This window comes from Aplidium turbinatum, chromosome 15, assembly GCF_918807975.1.
Source record: "Aplidium turbinatum chromosome 15, kaAplTurb1.1, whole genome shotgun sequence".
In the NCBI taxonomy this organism is placed as follows: domain Eukaryota; kingdom Metazoa; phylum Chordata; class Ascidiacea; order Aplousobranchia; family Polyclinidae; genus Aplidium; species Aplidium turbinatum.
In genome coordinates, this window is record NC_137486.1 from 6,603,570 (window position 1) to 6,623,857 (window position 20,288).

Here is a 20,288-nt window from a genome sequence, read left to right on the forward strand (position 1 = left end):
ATATCTGTCAACAACAATTCGGGTCAATTCAAACAATGAACTCCATCTAACTTCAATATAACCTGGAACTTTTCGAACTTTCTCGTTGCGTTCTTTTTGTAACTTTTCAAAGGTGTCTGCAGTTTTTAAGGCATGCAAACAATAATGTAATTGCTTCATAACTCCAAGAGTTGAGGGCAAAACTTCAGAAACAACTTGACCAACAATAAGATTCAAACGATGTGCAGTGCAATAAGATTCAAACGATGTGCAGGATATTCACAATCCAGCCATAAACTTTCCGTAAGCGAGTTGCAGCACCACTGTGAACTCCAAATAGAACACTGGCTCCATCTCTTGTCAAGCCCAAAAAAACAGAGTTTGCACTAAGAGCAGAAAGGAGGGGCAGTATCTATTCAGCAATAGCAGCAGCTGAAAAGTTTTCTGACAACCGAACAAGGCCATTGAAACGTTCTTTTGTAGTTGAGCCTACGGAATAACGAACACACAAATCCAACTGTTCGTGTCCAGCTTTGTCCTTAAATTCGTCAATAACAAGAAAGAACATTCCAGCTTCAGCAATACTTTCACCAATATGGGTCCTAACTTCATCAGCCATAGCTTCTACAAACTCATTGAAGATCGTCTTACTCCAGTAGTCTTGATGGATTGAATACTGTTTCATGACACTGCTTCTCAAATCTTCAAAAACCGGGTTTGTTTCACAAGTGATCTTCAATAACTCCACGAAATTTCCTTGATTCAAGCATCTTCATCATGCTAATGTAAGTGTCTGTAAGGAATTTCTTGCAAAACAAAGTATATATTGGATATACTGAAGGAGAATTCTGAAATATTTTCTGTTGGTTTCGATGAGCTGTGCCCTGTGAGGTACCAATCTATCATCAATGCTGACTGTATTGCAGTGATAGTTGTTCCATAGTATCTCAGCTTGTAAATGATGAGCACTTCGGGCATGTTTATTCAGACCTTTCCGTTGATCACCTACTGCTTTGCTCCAATTTCTGAATCCTTCTTTCGTAAATGCCAGCTGTTGGTGCCTTGACGCATGTGTGCTGAAATGAATGCAACAATGGCAATACGCTTTATCTTTGGAAATACTATAGATTACCCATTTGTGTTTTTGATACCAAGTTTTCTGGAATGATTTGCAGTATCTAGGGTTTGTGATGTTCGCATCTCGGGGATATACAGGAAGAATTGGTTGAGCTGGTCCAGATTCTTTGCTGCAAATATCATTGGGTAAATAAATTTGTGATGAATGAGATGTATTGCTTGATCGTTCATTTGTAGGGCAACCAATTTTTTGACCAAAAAACTTGAAATTTTGACTTTATAATTTACAAATTTTGACCTAATTTTGACCAATAACTTTCTTCGTTTGCAACCCAAATGCGAAATACAAAGCATATTAGAAATTAAACCGTTAGGTAAGGATATCTTCTTTTTCTAATAAAATAAAAGGAAAATATGGAAGACTCGACGACACCACAGCTAACGAACAGGTAATGAAAGTAACTCGAAAAACTGCAAAAGATAAATATGGAGTGTCTTTAAATATCTCGAAACTACTGAGAGGGTTCTGCAGTATTATACTCCAACATCAAGTAATGTTGCACATTATCGCCTTTGAAGTTCTTGTCTTTTGTCATTCACCTTTAGGTGTTGAAATAAACTCAGAAGCGTAATCAAGCAGTGTACTACGAACTTTAGAAGAATTTGATTGTTTTTAACCTTAGGCATAATTATAGGCTAGCTAAAGACAAATTTGACAACATCAGGAAGCTAAAACTCAACACTATAATATGTATAATGGTCTGAGTATTCACCTAACCAAGAACAAAGACCACGCTACCTGCCTTCCACGCCTAGCTTATAATCGTCAGCAGTGGGCGAAACAAGATTATTACCTCAGAAATTGCAACAAACGGATTATTACGTCAGAATAGCAACATAAATTGCAACAAAAAATCATTATCTGTGTAGCTTTTAATAAGTCAAGTCAATTTATTTTGTTTTAACAGCGCCATATATTAACAAACAAGCGGAGTAAATGTAATTGTCAAAACAATTTAATAAAATATCAATAGAGAGAAGAAAAACTACGATAAAAGAAAATTTTGACCTAACCATAAAATTTGACTTTTTTTACTTAATAACTTTGAAACCTCTCTTCGTGTCAGCCTAAAATTTAGTTTATGGACGTTTTATAAACTTTAAACTAGGCAGAAAAATTTTGACTTTATTGACTTTTGGTTGCCCTATTCATTTGTGTTTGTAGAAGATGAGTCCGGTTGAGATGAGTTGTTGTTATTAGAAGATGATCTATTGTTGCTATCAGATTCCGGAATTGGATCGGAATTTGGTGCACGAAGCCGAGACCGCTTCGGAAATATGACAAAATATTGGTTGTAGGCATGCTTACGCTACATATATGTTAATTTTCTACAAAACCCTAACTTTTAAATATTTTTTATGTGAATCAAAATCTGAAAACCAAATAAATATCATGATTTAAAATTGTTATGGAAAGAAAAGATTAATATTCCTAAAATAACAATACATTCAATAGTGACAATCACACTATTGACACCCCCACCACCTCCCGCCTCTTCCCCCACTCCCGCGTGTTGCGGCATTTTGAAATTTTTTTTTGGGGGTGCGCACCCCCACACCCCCCTTGGATCCATCTTTGATCTAACCTATACACTAGGGTTGAACGGATAGTTGTAAAAGCTTGATATCCGGATAACGGATATATACGGATATTTGGCAATTTTATTTGGAAGGAACACTGAAAGCTACCCTGTCGCAGTATATCTAGTCCTTTAACCACTAAAATACACATGTTATCTTACAAGCAACTCAGTTACAAGTTAATGGTTCCACTCTGTTTCATTTTTACACAATAAAACGAAAACTATCGAATGCTTATTTTTTCTGTAATGCATTTCGATTAAAGCACAACGCATCAATAGTTGAATCGTTTAGACGAGACCGGAGTTTTGTAGCAAATAGCCCGCATGCACTGAATGCTCTTTCTGCTTCTACAGAAGTGGGCTGAATGGTAAGCAGCGCTTTATAAATAATTTGAAGATTGGCCGGCCGTTTCGCTGTTGCTTCATAGACTTCACATTCTTTTCGGATTGTCCTTCTACTAAGTTCTATGGTATTGGATTTGGAAGGTGGAGTTGCAGTAGCAGCAACAGATGCTGACATGATGGTTTGCTCTAGTTGTTCCTTCAAAGATGTAGGCCCTCTTTCTACCCTTGCAGAAGTAGTTGATACCAAGTTGCTTTCATCTTCTACTCTAGGTTCAGGATCTCTTGCAACCTCTCCAAGTAACCTTTGCAACAGGGTTGCTGCAAGAGCGTATACCTTGCTTCTTTTTCCGAATTCAAAAAACGTGTCAAGTTTATCATCCATCAGAAATCTGGGATCATGCAGGTATTCAAGTAGGTGAGTGAGACATGTGTCTCACCTTTCTTTGATTCTGGTCTGAAGGCAAGATCTGATCCATTCTGAAAACGCAGAATCAGTATCAGAAAGAGTTTTAAGTACAAAATCGTGAATTCGTTCAGCTGTCAGCAGCGTGGAATCTCTTCTGCAAAGTGCATCTACTGCGTGTTTGACAGGTTCAAGGACATTAACCACATCTTGGAGGATCTTTGTTTCCCTCTCAGTGATTGTAATGGGAGAATTAACTTCAACAAGAGCCAATCTGATGCATTTCTCCACTTTTACAAACCGTTCTAGTATTTGTAAAAGGCTGTTCCATCTGGCTTTTGAATCTAGAATTAACTTCAGCTCGGTATTGAACAGTCGTTGTACGTGCTTTTGCAAAATTTCATTCTTAAGAGGACTTCTGCGAAACAGAAACAAATTCTTGAAGATTTATGCCATTACTTTCACCCTCCACAAAATTTAGACCATCTTCTTCTTCTTCCATCTCCTCTTCTAAATGTTCCGATCCTTCATCATTTTCGCTTCTTCTTTGTTCATCAACGTTTTCTTGCCTAGCATACAAGAAATCCATGACAGCTAAATGATAACCATGTGCAAAGCAAAGCTGGTGGATGCAACAAACCAGCCTTCCAAAACTTTTCATCACACTAGCTCTATCTGTGGTGGCTGCAACAATATCTTCCATCTTTAGGCCAAATTTGAGCAATCTTTCTTTCACCAAATCCTCTACTTTTTTAGCTGGCATGGAGCCTTTTATCCTGGCCATTCCAAGATTAATGTAGTCTTCGTGATAGTGAAGGTTTAGATTTATGTATCTTCTGTTTCTTGTGCTTGTATACTCATCAAGCGTGATAGAGCAGAATTTTGTACTCATTTTTTCCATTTCGATTTTATCTTTCGTATTGCTTTTCAGTTGGTAGTAGAATGTCATGACAAGATTTCTGACAGTTACCACGCTTTGTGGTAACTTATATCCTCTGGATAAAAATGCTTGTCTCATTTGATTGCTGGTAGCACTTGTGTTGAAAGAAATTCTGTCAACAGCTGCTAGCTCTGCAACAATTCTCTCTAACGAATCTTTGGCTGGTTTAAAAAAAATGTCAATCCTGCTTGTACCAGTGGAACTGCTGTTTGCCAATGCCAGCTGTGAGGAAGCTGAAGGAATAGTTCAAATCACTTCATTTTTTTAGGTTATTTAAATATATCTAAACAATATTGTATCTGCCCAAACTAAAAATATTTTTGAAAAAAATTGCGTTTTTGACCCCATTTTTCGATTTTTGGGCTCCATGAGAAGGCTGAAGACAATTTGTTCGAATCTCAAATTTTGTCATGATTGTTTGGCTAAATTACACTGGGGTAGCATAGTAGGGGTTTTCCCCAAAGCACCAGACTCATGTATTTTTAGTCTCTAAGCAGCAGAAATGTATGGTTAGCCTACTGGTTAATCCATGGCTATTGGCTCAAATATATTGACAGGATTTAGTTGTTGACAGAACTGTTGAGAATAGTGAACATGTTCACTATCACTATTAGCAAAATAGTTTACAGTGAACATTTTCTTAAAATAGCGATTTTGTTCACTAAAATAGTGAACATCTGGCAACCCTACCAGCACCTGAAAACTGTAACTCAGCGAGCATCGGGCAATAAAACAATATGAAAAAATGAAGACTACATACATCACCTAACTATCACTAATGGTAACATTTTAAACATATGTAGAAGTGATCATCTTGCCCGCTCCCCACTGAAAAGTACTTTACATTGATTGGCTGCACCTAGGGACTTTCTGCACCGTATCAACAAAGACTGGAAACAATTGAATTTTCTGGTGATTGAGTTCTTTTCAGTGGACTGCTTTGTTATTGTTTGGGTGAATTTTTACGTGCACACACTGTTTCAATAAAACATTTTCTGGATCTAGTTTTCCTGTAGAAATACATTTTTGTTTCGATTGGTTTGGAATCTTTATCCTGGACTGACAAAGCCTTGATAGGTTATTCCCAGTAGTTACGCGGGTTACTGAGATTGGCAGAGTGAAGTTTCCGATTGTGGCCGGGGAATTATTCCATCCATTAGGTGCCGCTGAATGGAGAGCAGTCCTAACAATGCGTTGTTCAAGCGCACACCCCGAGAGTCGAACCAGCGCCGCTTGATCTTGAAGCTTCATCGTCCACGAAGTCAAGCGCTAACCAACTGAGCTATCGGGCGGATTGTTATGTACATGGAATTATCGTACTTCGGCATAATAAACTGATTTTGAAACTTCCAGAGTAACGTTGTAGGCCTATACCCGATGTAGACCGACTTTGGGTTGGTAACCAAGCGCGTTAGCTCTTGTAAGCACATAAAGTTCTAGGCTCACCGCATGTATTCGATTGCATGTCGCGGTAAATGTATTGACCTTTTGTGCGGTTTTCATTTGAAGGTGCAATACTGAAATAAACGCAACAGATTATAGCCATCGCATGAAACCCGTCGGATGTTCAAGCGTGGTATGGCAAAGCGGTGAAAGGTCTCGCATACTCGTCCGTCAAGCAGTGGGCGGTATGCAGTGGCGTAGCTAGGGGGGGGGGGGGGGCGAAAGGCCACGGGGGCCACCTTTAGAGTACGATTTTTGATTATCTGATAAAAAAACGCGTTTTATTTTCACATGCTTTTTCTTGAAGGGGCGGCAAAATCTGAATCCGCCCTGGGCGGCACATTCCCTAGCTACGCCACTGGCGGTATGTCGTATTTTTATTGTTAAATGCGGCTGTTCATGAGAATTCGCAATGCCATTATATGAGTGGTTTTCAAACAGAGCTGCTTACAATGCAATATGTACGATGCGTTACAGTATTGCCATCACACACTAAGTCGGCATCAAAGCACATTTCTATGATTTTTATTATTTGACTTTTGACTTTAGTTTAAGCATTCGTTTTTTTGTTTTCGACTTAACAGAAGCGACTAATTTGTTGATATCAATGTCTTCGGTTTTTGGTTCGCGGGAGTTCAATTCTTCCACAGACGCGCCATTCTCTTCCTGCGTCCGAAGGCGATCCTGTCTAGCGTCCAGGAGGTCCTTCATGGCTTGCGTCTTTCGGAAGGCGGGGTTGTTGGGATCAAGAGCAAACGCAGGTTGCGAGTACACAGCGGAAAACCTGGAAAAAAAGATTCTCCTTGAAAACATTTAATGAATACATTACTGGCACTTAAATGGATTTATTCCGCTTTAACAATATGCTCCGCCCAAAAGGAAGTAAAACATAAATGCAAAACCATGATTTCACAAAATCCGTGGAAAGCAAGCACTGTTTGAAACATTTTTCTATGTTGAAAAGCAAACATTTTTGAGGGTTTTTTATGCTCTTAACGTTGATTGTGTTGGATTTCATATTTACAAACAATTTAGCTATTGGCAAAACCTTGTGAGATTTGAACTGTGCAATTGTGTGGATTCACATGATATGTTATGAAACAAATCTTCTATTCTTGCTCGGCTTATTGGGGTCTTCACATCACAGTGTTAGGCAAAAAAGTTCAAGCTAACTTCTGATGCTTAAAATTCGTTCAATAACATGCGGAACTCTTTGTCGACAAATAGTAAATTTTGTAACTTTTTCAGCGGTCAGTTTTCGGCTGAAAATATGAATTGGAAAATTTAGCAGAATATGGAAAATTTGCAAGCCACTCCATGTCCTGGCGTGACATGTGTGTAGCTAGTTTGGTCTATTTATAGGAATACTTAAGTTCGCAAAGCACTTTTCGTACCGGCTCTTCATTAGCAAGAGCTTAATTGAATTATAAATAAAAATTTGAAATTTCGTTTAAAATTTTACCTGGAATCTTCAACGTCAATCTTAAAATCATCTTCAGTTTTCTCTTTGCCCAATTTCCTCTTCTTTTTCTTGGACATTTGCTGTTCTTTCAGGATTTCATTGATGTCAAAATGTTTTTTATCGTCATCTTCTGGATCCATCATCAACATCTCCAGAGCAGCCTTTTCTTTAGGATCTTCATCAAAATCATCATTCTTCCTGCGTTTTCTCATCTTTTTCTTCTTAGATAGCTTTTCTTCTTCATCCTTTTGAATCTCTTCATTTTCCTTCTGGTCTGAAACCTCAGCATCCAAATCTAAATTTTCCGCTTCTTCTTCAACATCCTACAAGGCAGAAAAAAAGCTCAGTCAAATTTCACAGCAACAGCAACCACAAAAACGAGGAAGAAGATGTCAAATCAATGTCACTCTTCCACATGAATCCGTGTGTATAAATGAAAGAGGCTGATGCTGAAACCTAAGCTAAAGAGACTGATGCTGCTTATACATTCATAATTTGAGATTATTATGCTCATAATGTTCACTACCTCTGATTCTTGTTTCTTCTCTTCAAGATCCGGTTCCCAGCTGATCTCCATGTGAACATCATCGTTACCATCATCTTTGGAGTCGTCATCCCCAAGCAATAAGCTCCGATAACGAGCGATTTGATCTTGGTCAGTTGTCCGTGACGACAACCCTAATAAAGAAATGTCAACTTTACTAAGTCTTAAATGGTGATGATACCTTGAAACAATCTTGACTGCAAATGTTGTCACAGATAAGATTAGCGTAGTTTGCAGATTACCGAATTTTCATCTGGTTGCTTTCCGTTGCATGCTTATGTGTAGTGTATATTATGTACAATAGTTATTGGCATACAGATAGCAGACCATATAGATAAATTATTATCACAGATAGCATTAGATAGAACCATAACTATATGAATTAGTGATAAATAGTGACGCTGCATCGAGACTATGATAAAATATGGATTAGCGCTGAGTATATTTCATAGACATGAGATGCAAGCTACAGTATTACCTTTTGAAACAACTGTTTCGTTATCTGAGTCAACAGGTTCGTCATCAACTTCACTGTCTTCGCCACTAGAAGATGCTAGAAAATCTTTCATGTCCATATCAGCAAGGTCGTCTTCCTTGAGTTTGCGCATGGTCACTTTGAGGCGGGAGTGATCGGTTTCATCCCACGTCAGCCGAACCTGATGCATCAAGAGTGGACAAAAGTTGTCAAAAATATCTTCACGCTTGTGGTGTGTCTGAATAGTGACCATCTTTTTAACCAAACTTTTCATTACTACATGTGTGCTTCTCTCTGTTTTTGTTTTAATTTTTTCTATTTGTTTTTTGGGTTTTGTGGCCGTGCTAACTACTGATATATAGCCTACTACATAATTTTTCATTCAAGCACGTTTTAAACCTTTCTAGGTTTGGCCACCTTTTCCCGTTCGTTAACGTGCTGGTAGGTCTATATCGATTTTTGTAGTTAGTATCTTTTTCGTCCCGGACGCGTTAATGACGAAAAATAAAATGATTGATTGCACATGAAGGAATACGCAAGTTATACTTTTAGGCGAAGTAGCTTCTAGTCTGACAAAATATCCGAATACAAAACATCACAGCATGTTTGAAAACCCGGATACGACCAACGAGTTTACACCAAAGCAACAATATGCTAAGCGTTGATTCACAATACAACTTGCACTCATAACTATGCTCACATTTATATAATCACTGAAACATCGTAGGGCACACAAGGCTTTCAGAACAAACATATTTTGCACAAAAAAGAGCCAGCAACAAAATCAGTTGAAAAATTTTCATATCGTGTACTACCTTGGATTGCTTCAGTGCGGACGTGAAGAAGTGAACGGGTTTATAGTTATCTTTGTCAGGAACATGGTCAGCCACATCTTTTGGAGGATGTTCGTCGAAAGTAACTTCATCGGGTATAAAACGAAGGTCTAACTTAGTTGCGCAAGACTCATATTCCATACCATCACACTCCTGCAAGACATGCTTGCTGACTTTTCTAGACTTGTTATTAAAAATATACATGTCAGCGAAACGGCGCAGGCCAGGTAATCACTGAAACAAGAACGGCACGGATCAAGGGACCAAAAGAAGGGCTCGGAGGGTCAAGGATCGACAGCTAGATGCATGCGAAGCAATGCGCTGGCTACATGTCGAGTCGTAAGAGCCATGGTTCGAAGCTCAAAAGGGCGCCGGTTTGTGTCTTAGACATGCCAAAAGTGAACTGCCAGAGTATGGGAATAAAGATTGGCTTCCTTGCCTTCCCGTCACTTAGCCCCACTTAACAGTCACTTTACTCACTTAATTAAATTGCCAAAAAAAAACATGCGCGAACGTGTTAGATTCACAATTAGCGAACTGCAGGAGGGAAGGTGAAGAACAAACTGCTCTCAGAAAAGCAAACCAACCTGATAGATCTTATCAGCTGTTTCAGCGGAGTCACACTCAATGACAGCGTAGTAATATTTTAAGCGGTTTATTTGGTGTTGCCGCAACTTTTCCATTTGAAATCTGCAAAATGGTAAAATTTGGTAAGCTTGGCCTTTAGCTGTCATTCAAAACAAAGCAGTTTAATAGTATATGTACTGAGTACTCGTTTCAAGAATAGAAAAATACCATACTAAAACCAGTTTAGTATTATACTTTTTCGTAATCTTTTACAGAAGCTAAAACTTTAAATAAAGTGTTGAAAGTACATACACAACAGAAATCCGTCAGTTTCGGGCTTTTAATATAAAGTGCAAGTCGCAATTTATGATAATTATCGAATTTATCCCACTCGACCAGCCTTTCCTTAACACTCACTTCTCTCCTTCCAATCCATTGGTATCTTCAAACTCGTTTTCTTTTAACTCCACCGGCCCTTCCATATACTCTTTCGCCATTCTTTCCAAGCCAAACTCGGAAGGGTAGATTGAAACTTTCGCTATGCGTCCACCGTCTCGAACGAAACCGTGAAATAACACAAATAGGTCCACAGCCCTGAACAGATAAGCGTTTTAGACGCAAAGTTTATGTGATTGACAAAACATGACAAAACAAGTTTATGTGATGACGCATTCCAGTATGCGTCATCATCATAAGTTAGATTACACGAACAACATTCCACTTTCCACTATATATGTTTTAATAAACCTTGCTGACAAGATAACATTCTATCGAATACAGATGCTCTAAAAGGTTGTTTTCCAACATGGTTGACTTTTATTTAATTAATAAAAGCATCCAAAGAATCAGAAAACGCTTTAGATTTCATTGTTCATGATCTACTCATCTGTAGCTTAAGAACTACAAGAATTTGCCTGACACAAAACAGCCAAAAAACAAACTTCACTTTTAGAAACATACTTTAATCTTTCCCAATCCATATTACAAAGGGCAAGTCGCTTTGAAATGTCATCAGATCGTTCTGTTTCTGCGTCCAATTCGCTCCAGTGATGAGTTATTTTCGTCTCAGGATGATCATCTTGTTCATCATCATCAGAACTTGATTCAATATCTCCTTCACCTCTTGCTAAATCAGGTCCAAAATCTTCATCCGATTCGTCATCTGAACTGTGCAAATGCAAAGGAAGTGTTTAGAACAAACACGATAGGTAAGTTTAAAAGTTAAACTGTATATACAGTAAAGGCTCGTGTTCCCAATGAAAAATGAGAGAAGTCATAGTAAAGGGGAGGGGGCCAAAGATCCATTGTACCGTGCCAGGTCGGCCGCACCACGACATCAGAAAGTCCTGGTCCCGGAAAAGATTGACGACATAAAAAGAGCTTAAAAATTAGAGATGCTATTGGAAAAGTTGCTACAGACAACTGGTCGACCCTGATGGGTAGGCACTTTAACATGCAGATATCCAATCCAGCACGAACCAATCAGAAGCTACGCTTTTCATGACGTCATCAAGATTGCGTTTGGGAAGAATAAAGGAAAAACGCAAATTCTAGCTAAATTAAATCATCGCTTTGCCATCGGTTGGCTTGGCGCATTGGGTTAGGGCGGTAGTAGTCATTACAATGACGTGGGTTTGATTCCCACCTCTGCTAGTGCTATAGCTCTTTTTTCTTCTGTAATTACCAAACAAAGTTCAAAGTAATTATTAATTCTCTGGCTGAATGCTGGAATGGTCACAATAACAGATAACGTACAGATAACGTAGCATCTCATTGGTTCGTGGTTGGATTGGATACGCGCGTGGATTATTAGAAATCTGCTTGTTAAAGTGCCTACCACCCTGATGTTTTGGGATGAACAGTGAACACCAGACTTCTTTGAAGCTAAGTGGGAACAGAGAACGAAAGACTTACGGACATATAACTCCACCGGGAAGTATAATGGCATCAACGTCAGGGTTGTTACCACCATGTGATTGCTGATTGGTAAATAAGTTTGTCCCCGAGCTACATTTATTGTTCAAAAAGCTGGAATGAGTTGGCAACTTTTTTGCAGTGGGGCACAAGACAAATATGGTCATCAACATCAACTGATGAATATAGAGTGACAACTTTACTACCGGTATTGTACTTTAGTTTTATGGATACCTAGAATAAGCATCCGACGATTCATCGTTGCTCTCATCAACATCGTTGTTATTTTTATCTTGAGCTGCATCTTCAGTTTCTTTTTGCTGATTGATGTCTTCGTCAGAACAATCGTTTTCTAAATCACCTGACAATAGCTTGTTCAATCCTAGAACAAGAAACGAGAAACAAAACAGGAGATATTTCAATCACTTCATGAAATAGAAGTTTTAATCCAGAGGTGATACATACGCAGAGATACAAGAGTCTTAACTTGCAGGCATTGAGGTTACATTTAAAGATATTTTTTTATTTTTTCTGGAAATAAAAAAATTAAAATGTTTTAAGTACTTAACCCAATGTCACCCAACCTCGAGGGCAATATGCTTAGCTGCATTTTAAGTACCATATCGCTTGGTGATAACTAGGGCAAGTAAAGTCAAGTTTTTTTTAGTAACTTATTGCGGTGTAGTTTTAAGTAAGAGTTATGAACACAAGGAGTTGGTTTCAAAATCCTAATTTGATAGGTCAATAAAAAGTTATTTTTATCGTTTGGCCAATTTTTAAATTTAAGTCAATAAAGTCAATTTCATGTGATTGACACGTCCAGTCCAAATATTTTCTTTTAAATGCTGAAAAAAAGATAAGCTAATGCTTAACAATTTTTTGTTCATCAATATAGATCTGTGCTTCGTTTAGCTTCTTAAAATTAAAAACACTGCAAAACAATGACAATATTTCCACTATAATGAACAAAAAAAGACCAGAAAATGATTGAGCACAGGTTTGACACTGCTGAAGAAGATGTGGCTGCGTCTTTGAAAAGACACCGAAAGGCGTGCCGTCGATTGGGGAGTGGCACCCCTTTTGACTGAGATGGTACTATTTTGCACTCATTGACTATAGACTATAGCCTTTGATTTCTTTTCATGATTATGAACAGTACACTGCTCCAGTGAGGAATTCCTCACTGGAGATTTCTCACTGTTCATTGGGATGCGCGTCTTTTACGTGCAAACAGTTAGGTCAGGTGTCTGCCAAATAGGTGCATGCACTGTAGCGACTTGTCATTTAGGTGCAATGTCAAATTATATTGAATGCCCCTTCCCCAGTAACAAAATCTTGTGTACGCCACTGAATATACCCTCAATATACGTGGTTCACTGAAGCCAATTCCGTCGTCTACGTAAAACGTTATATGCGACACGTCAAGAGTGTTGTATCATATTGTTTGTTTTAAATACAAAATCTATCCAAATGAGTAATCAAGTTGCTGCAAACTAACAAAATACTGTCAATGCAAGTTGAGTATGGTAGACTAGTCTTATACAATATAACTTGCATCTACTTTGGATTATTCAATGATTTCAGAACCAATAGCATTTAAAAACAACAATATTGTCTACTATGTCTAGGTCTTCTAAATACAAGTGTTGATACATACTATTTCTTTCTTTTTGTCTTTCAAGTTTTAATCTCTTTTTTTCTTTGTGAGACAACCGGTAATACTTTTTCAAATTTTCTGAGGAAGATTCATGAACAGGTAGACCTCGTTTATCTATATCAGTTTTAAACTGCAAGAAAATGCAAAACATGACAGCAAATGTAAAGTATTATAAGAACTTCCACTTGAAGTAGTTAATAGTTTTATTTACCACATTCTTCATAAAAACTAGCGTAATAATTAGATGGTAAATTGATAGATACCGGTATTGGAATATGAAGAATGCAAAAAAAACTTGAATTTTAAGTGGATGTATAGTGAAAACAAATAAAATAGGCTCATCAGTTGAAAAACAACTTATTGATTACAGTTCTCAGAAAACTTAGGTGTCCACTGCACTTTGTTTAATGAAAATAATTTAATGCACTTTGTTTAATGAAGTTTAATGAAAATAATTTATTATAATGTTTAATGCACTTTGTTTAATGACTTTAGTTTAATGAAAATATAGCATAAAATAAAAATGCAAATGTACATCAGTACAATACAAAAATCTAGAACATACGATCAAAAGATATGAATGTCAGTGAAAATTATAAACATATATAATATATATATATTACCTTAAATTTATCATCAGTGAACATGGATTGGAACCGGCGGTCTATTTTTACTTTACGTTGTTTCTGTTTAGTTGAACGAAATCGAGGATCTTGAAAAACTCCTCGAAAACGTTTGTCAACTTCCATTTCCATAACTAAAGATTAGCTCAGAAAGTTTCACACAAGTTAATGCTCAATTTAAATGGCAATTAATAAATATTCTTTCACAAGTTAGCCCCAGCCGAGCAGCAATATTTCTTAATAAACATACAAATATTAATTAAAAGCACCAAACAAACTTTTGCTTGATTTTGCAACTGATCTTTAAGTTGCTCACAAATTAAAAAGTCTCCTGCAAGTCAGCAGTTGTTAACTGAGCATATGACAGTTGAGCAAGAGACAACTGAGCCAGCAATATTTCAGCAAGTGGCTGAAGTTGGAAAATGATGAAACTGAGTACGGTGCGTGACAACTGAGCAAACCGAAGCTTGGCATGTCACATTGTCACAAGTCAGCAAAACCAATTTAACAAGCTGACTTGACAATAGCTGAAATGTACTTGCTGAGTTGTCGCATGCCGAGTGGTCTGATGACCCAAATTAAATCAGTTCAGACTACACATGCAATAGAATAATAAAGGTAATACTAATGGGTGCTCCGGTGCAACCTAATTTGTACCCTGAAAAGATCGAAAAAAAAAATTAAAAAAGCCAAAGTCGCTGATCGCAGTTTCCGCAAACAAACAACCGAATGATCGAGATAAAAAAATAGAACATTGCTGATCTCAGTTTTCGTTTTTCCGCAAACATTTTAAAATTTCCGGTAATGATCCTAAGCTGGGTTTTTTTTTCGGTCATTGACCAATTTTTTAGCAAGATGCCTGAAAAAAATATAGTCAATTCGGTCAAACTGTCCAAAAAAAGATGTAGTCAATTGACTAAATATGACCAAAAATGACTAACAATGACCAAAATAAATAAAAAATGGCTTAATTTTTTCAAGTCATTTTGAACAAATGACCGAAAACTCTCAGCGAAAAAAAAAACCCAGATCCTAAGAGTTTGCAAAGTCGCTGATCGCAGTTTCCGCAAACATTTTAAAAGGGTTAGGGTTTAGGGTTGATCGGAGTTTCCGCAAACATTTTAAAAGGGTTAGAGTGTTTCCGCAAACAAAAACACTGAAAAGATCAAGAGAAAAAAATAGAACAAAGCTGAAGTCGCTGATCGCAATTTCCGTTTTTCCGCAGTTTCTGAAAACATTCTAAAATTTCTGGTAATGATCCTAAGAGTTACCCGAAGTCGCTGATCGCAGTTTCTGCAAACATTTTAAAAGGGTTAGGGTTGATCGGACTTTCTGCAAACATTTTAAAAGGGTTAGGGTTGATCGGAGTTTCCGCAAACATTTTAAAATTTCCGGTAATGATCCTAAGAGTTTTTGTTTGTTTGCAGAAATTCCGATCAGCAACTTCGACTTTTTTAATTTTTTCTCTCGATCTTTTCAGGGTACGAATTGTTCAGGGTACGAATTTGGGTGCATCCATACTAATAGGTAATAAAATCTACGTACGGTAGCCAAGCAGTCTAAAAATATATTTGTCTAAAAAATCTGCATGCAATGCAGTTTAATTGCTTCTACATTGGCATCAGATTGCTCTAACATACACAATGAGGGATGGCACAATCTAAAATGTGGGTTGATAAATTTGTCCCCTGAAAAGACCGAGATAAAAAATGGAGCGATATCAAAGTTGCTGAACGAAATCAATCATTAATGTGTCCTAAGCCACCACAAACTCTACCCTTAAACTGCGATCAGCGACTTCGGCTTTGTTCTATTTTTTTCTCTTGATCTTTTCAGTTTGTTTGTTTGCGGAAACACCGATCAGCGACTTCAGCTATTTTTAATTTTTTCTTCTCAATCTTTTCTTAACCTTAACCCTTTTAAAATGTTTGAAGAAACTGCGATAAGCAACTTCGGCAAACTCTTAGAATCATTACCAGAAATTTTAAAATGTTTGCGGAAAAACGGAAACTGCGATCAGCGACTTCGGTTTTGTTCTATTTTTTTCTCTCGATCTTTTCAGTTTGTTTGTTTGCGGAAACTGCGTTTTTCTCTCGATCTTTTCAAGGGGAAAATTTTAAAATGTTTGCGGAAACTGCGATCAGCGACTTCGGCTTTTTTTAAATTTTTTCTCTCGATCTTTTCAGGGTACAAACTAGGTTGTACCCCTGTCCAATAGCCTACTTTAGTACAACGGTGCCTAAAGTGTGACCTGCAGAAACACTATCTGAGGCCCCCGTCCGGGCTCTACAGTAGAATATATACAATCCTAATTACAGTAGCTTAGTTCAAATTTAAAGAAAAAAATTATTAAAAATTTTAATGTGGATGCCAAGACTCGTGAAAAGCACACAAATAAAAGACTATTCGAGTGACTTAAGACTATGATATTAGATCATCAAGTCAGCAATTAACATTGCGGCGTACCGTACTGTAAACATTATGACTATTGCAACAATGCAACAAGACATTGCCTTCTTAACTAGTCTACAGGCCTCGAAATTCACGGCGGACACCGCGGACATGTCCGCCGTCACAGCATGTGATGTCCGCGGGAAGTACCATCTAGATCGGTCATATTTGTCCGCCGAAAAATAACACAGGAATTAGCGATACAAATTGTCATTGCACAGCACGAACAATTATTGCGAGAATATAATTTCCTGCGTATTCTAGCGTGGTAGCGCGCATCTACAAAATGTTAATATTGTATCCCTTAGCTTCCGTTCAAGCAGGAAAACCTTCCATTTTTACGTTGCTTCAACGATGGATGACATTGAATCAGCGTAACAAAGGTGAATTCTTCGCTAAGAATCGATGGGAGTACCGTACATTTACACTAATCACGCGCAACTTAGTTCAAGTCTTACGTCACAATGTCTGGCTTTGATCTCTGAGTAATATTGATAAGGCAAGCTTGGCTACAAAATTAGATTACACGGGTAGGCTATTACAGCAAGATGCAAAAAAAATTGTTAACTTTTGGTACGGAATTACTGTAAGAAAAATCACAGGAAAAATTGTAAAAGTGAGAATGAGGGCAATGAACCTACTCGCTCTTTGACAGTTTCGCTCACATGACACGCAAAAATAAACCTAATGGAAGAAGCCTAGTGAAACTTTGCACAGCAGAAAATAGTAGAGTTAGTGTGGGAGTTTTCTGACTCGTGTCCAGAGCATTGTGACGCAAGAAGCCGTACGACCTCGTTTGTTGAAAGTTAATCAGTTATGCGGCGTATTAAGCAGCTACACGGCGCTTTCACTCTTCAAGCGCACGTCGTTGGTCTGATGACAGCCTTTGAGAGTGACTTCGGTGAAATTTTAAAAAGCCTTCCAAACCGTAGCTATAGTTCTCAAATGGCGAAAAATTATCAAAATAAAGTGATTAAGCATGACGATCGATGTTAAAACTGGTGTGTCCGCCGTGAGACTTGATTTGTCCGCCAAGATAGCTGCTCAGACCGGACATGTTTGTCCGCCGTCAACAAAAACGAATTTCGAGGCCTGAGTCTAGATGCTAAAATCGAGAACTTTTTCTGTGTAATTCAGACACCTCACCATTCTGCTTTTAACAGAATTTTATGTGTAAGTGGAAGTACAGTAAGTTAGCCTAAATCTTAAATTTTTTAATAAAAGTCTGCAAATTGGCTGAAATACATCATCACTGAGCTATAACTGCAAAACCAACCCTATACAATTAGTGGTGCCAATATTTCCATTAATGGTAGGCTACTTTACTCAGCAGACACTGATGTACCGTACTCATGGTAATAATAATGAAATAATATAGTAATCCTGTGTTTATTTGCGCCCATTGTGATAACATCCAGTACCGTACTGACCAACTGACCGAGGGACATATGGCCTGCTACAGGATTACTATTGAGGCACGTTTGAACCTTTCAAGGTTTTGCCACTTTTCCTGTTCATTAACGTGCTAGTACGTCTATATCGACTATTGTAATTACTTAGCAGCAGTGGGGTAGCCAAGGGGGGGTTTTGGGGGTTACAACCCCCCCCTTTGGCACGCGTGTGACGTCACGATATTGAGAATGATGCTTTCAGTCTCTTTATGCTTGAGAATGATGCTTTCAGTCTAAAAAAAATATTGCCTAACTTTAAACAAAACTGCATTAAAAGAGCGAGTTTTGCCAATAACTTACCAAACATTTAAACATCTCAGCCAGGAATTAGCAACAAGAAAACATAGAGACATAGCTTTATTTCCGAAAAATGCCGAAGAAAACATGATCTTATCTTTTTGCTATGCCACCGGACAGCACCATTTTACAGGAATATTCATACCCACATTTTTGTTGAAAATGCTCTCAGAATGCACCAAATTCAAAGTAATTTTTCAAAATTTTCTGGGGGAGGCCCCCCAGACCCCCCGCCGCTGGGTTGTCAAAACCCCCTCCTTTCAAAATTCCTGGCTAAGCTACTGCTTAGCAGTATCTTTTTCGTCCCAGACGCGTTAACGACGAAAAATAAATGAATGAAAACCGAAAAACTCATGCCGCTTGGTATTAAGGTTGCCAGATTCCTCCAATGGGAATTCTTCATCGAGCTTTAACAATTCTTTAATTTCGTTCACATTTCAGTTCAGTTTATTTTTGTGAGCTTATGTTCAGTTTTTTTTAGATATAAGGTTGTTTTTGATATAAGTTTTTTTCTTGCTGAAGTTTTCCAAATCAAAATTTGAACCAAAAGATCTTGATCGTTTACCTACTTAGTTTCAGGGACATAAGATGTTATCTGGCAACACGAAAAGGAAAATTGCAAAATAGTAAAAAAAATAATGGGAAATTCCCTTGTAGCAAAACCTAACCTAAAATAAAGACCTAAAAAAAAGTGGAAGCAATGTCTGGTTGAAAAATTAAAAAATAAGAGGATATTTTAACTTATCTTTATCTCATACTTTAACGGAGACCAGTGCTATTGAAAAGTACTTCAATACCATAATATCATGCCCCACATGCTTGCAAAAAGTTATGGCATGGCTAAATTTCATCATCACCTTTTTTATTCCTTCCTCTCGTCGAAGGTTGGAGACATTGAAGCGCCAAGTTTCTCTGCAGTGAAATTTTTCTTTTTCCGTTTTGTAATCAACTCCTGACCAGTCTTTAATATCATTAGTCCAAAGTCTTGGTAGTCTGCCTCTATTTCGTTTTCCATTCGTTTTTGCTTCGAGAATAGTTGTCTTTGAATAGCATTAGCCTATTGCGAATCAAATGGCAAAAATAGGCTTGCCTACCACTGTCTCTATATTACCTAGTAATACAGAGACTGTGAGCCTACTTCAATTTTTTTGTTTTAATTGTTTGTAAAATTTCCATGTTGATTTGTTTCGAAATAGTAGCCTACATCTTCGTTTGTGATTTTATCCTTCCATGAAATTCTAAGCATTCTTCTATTAACCCACATTTTAAATGCCTTTAGTCGTTTTACTATTTGTGATGACAATGTCCACTTTTTTGCATTGTAAAGTCACGTGGACGTGGTCCAGATATACCATTTCATAACTTGTTTTCGAAGGTTGATGTTAATTTTGCCTGCTGTTAATGTCTTTCTTTTTTTTTTGACAAAGTTGTTTCTTGCTATTTTTATTCGTTTTAATGTTTCTGTTTTGCATCTGCTATTGTCAGTTAATTGTATATGTAGCAGATATGTAAAGCTATTAACTTGTTCGACCAGCATTCCGTCAATATAGTAGCCTCCCCTTAAATTTTTTTTTGCGTCACTAGGCTGCTAGCCTACATACGGTAGGCACTTTAACGTAACACACTCTTCGAAAAAACTTAGGCTAGCCTACACGTGAATCAGCTGATTTCAGTCATGTGACTCAACACGTGATATTCTGATCGTCTGTATCGAAAGATTTTGATACAAAGAAATTTAACTGAATGCATTGTCATAACCAGCGTGGCCTAATGGGTTAGGGCAGTGCTCTTCAACCGGTGTGCACGGTGCACCCTAGGGTGCACCAAAATATGCATGGGGTGCACCAGTACGAAAAGGTATACACGGGTGCATCCCAAACTTGTCACACTAAACAGATACTTTTTACAAAAACTTTCTGTGAGCAAAAATAAACCATTAATATTTGACTTTCAGGATATTAGAAAAAAGATGTAGGTTTCAAGTCATTTTGCAGCAACTGAAGGACTATCAGCGGTCGGCAACCTGCGGCTCCGGAGCCGCATGCGGCTCTTTTATCTCTGCGCTCTAGCTCACGTGATACTTTTTTGTACTAGTTCGTGTCACAATTAAACCATTGTGGTGCAATAATCAAAAACCGAATAGTTGCGACAAGAAGACGCAACTATCCGGGAAGAAAGGGGATA

The 20,288-nt window shown here is 37.7% G+C and overlaps 1 protein-coding gene across 2 annotated transcripts; it reads right to left on the reverse strand.

Annotated features, from left to right (window-relative positions):
- Nucleotides 1-5,860: 5,860 nt before the first annotated feature.
- On the reverse strand, nt 5,861-19,052 carry LOC145784512 (ESF1 homolog). Of its 2 annotated transcripts, XM_082596344.1 has the most exons (12): nt 18,962-19,052; nt 13,906-14,039; nt 13,283-13,412; nt 11,860-12,007; nt 10,672-10,878; nt 10,129-10,305; nt 9,732-9,834; nt 9,127-9,297; nt 8,315-8,492; nt 7,819-7,970; nt 7,293-7,615; nt 5,861-6,614 (listed from the first exon to the last, which is right to left on the reverse strand). In XM_082596344.1, the coding sequence occupies exons 2-12, from the start codon at nt 14,035-14,037 to the stop codon at nt 6,359-6,361; spliced, it is 1,977 nt and encodes a 658-aa protein (XP_082452470.1). In that variant the 5' UTR covers nt 14,038-14,039; nt 18,962-19,052; the 3' UTR covers nt 5,861-6,358. The 2 variants fall into 2 exon arrangements, with proteins under 2 accessions (XP_082452470.1, XP_082452469.1); XM_082596343.1 differs by lacking the exon at nt 18,962-19,052 and having other exon boundaries at nt 13,906-14,136.
- Nucleotides 19,053-20,288: the final 1,236 nt, after the last annotated feature.

Coding starts and splice junctions, on each gene's coding strand:
- LOC145784512 (XM_082596344.1), bottom strand. CDS start 14,037: ATGGAAATGGAAGTTGACAAACGTTTTCGAGGAGTTTTTCAAGATCCT. Junction 7,971..8,314: donor CGAAACAGTTGTTTCAAAAG/GTAATACTGTAG, acceptor TTTCTTTATTAG/GGTTGTCGTCACGGACAACT. Junction 6,615..7,292: donor ATTGACGTTGAAGATTCCAG/GTAAAATTTTAA, acceptor CTTTTTTTCCAG/GTTTTCCGCTGTGTACTCGC.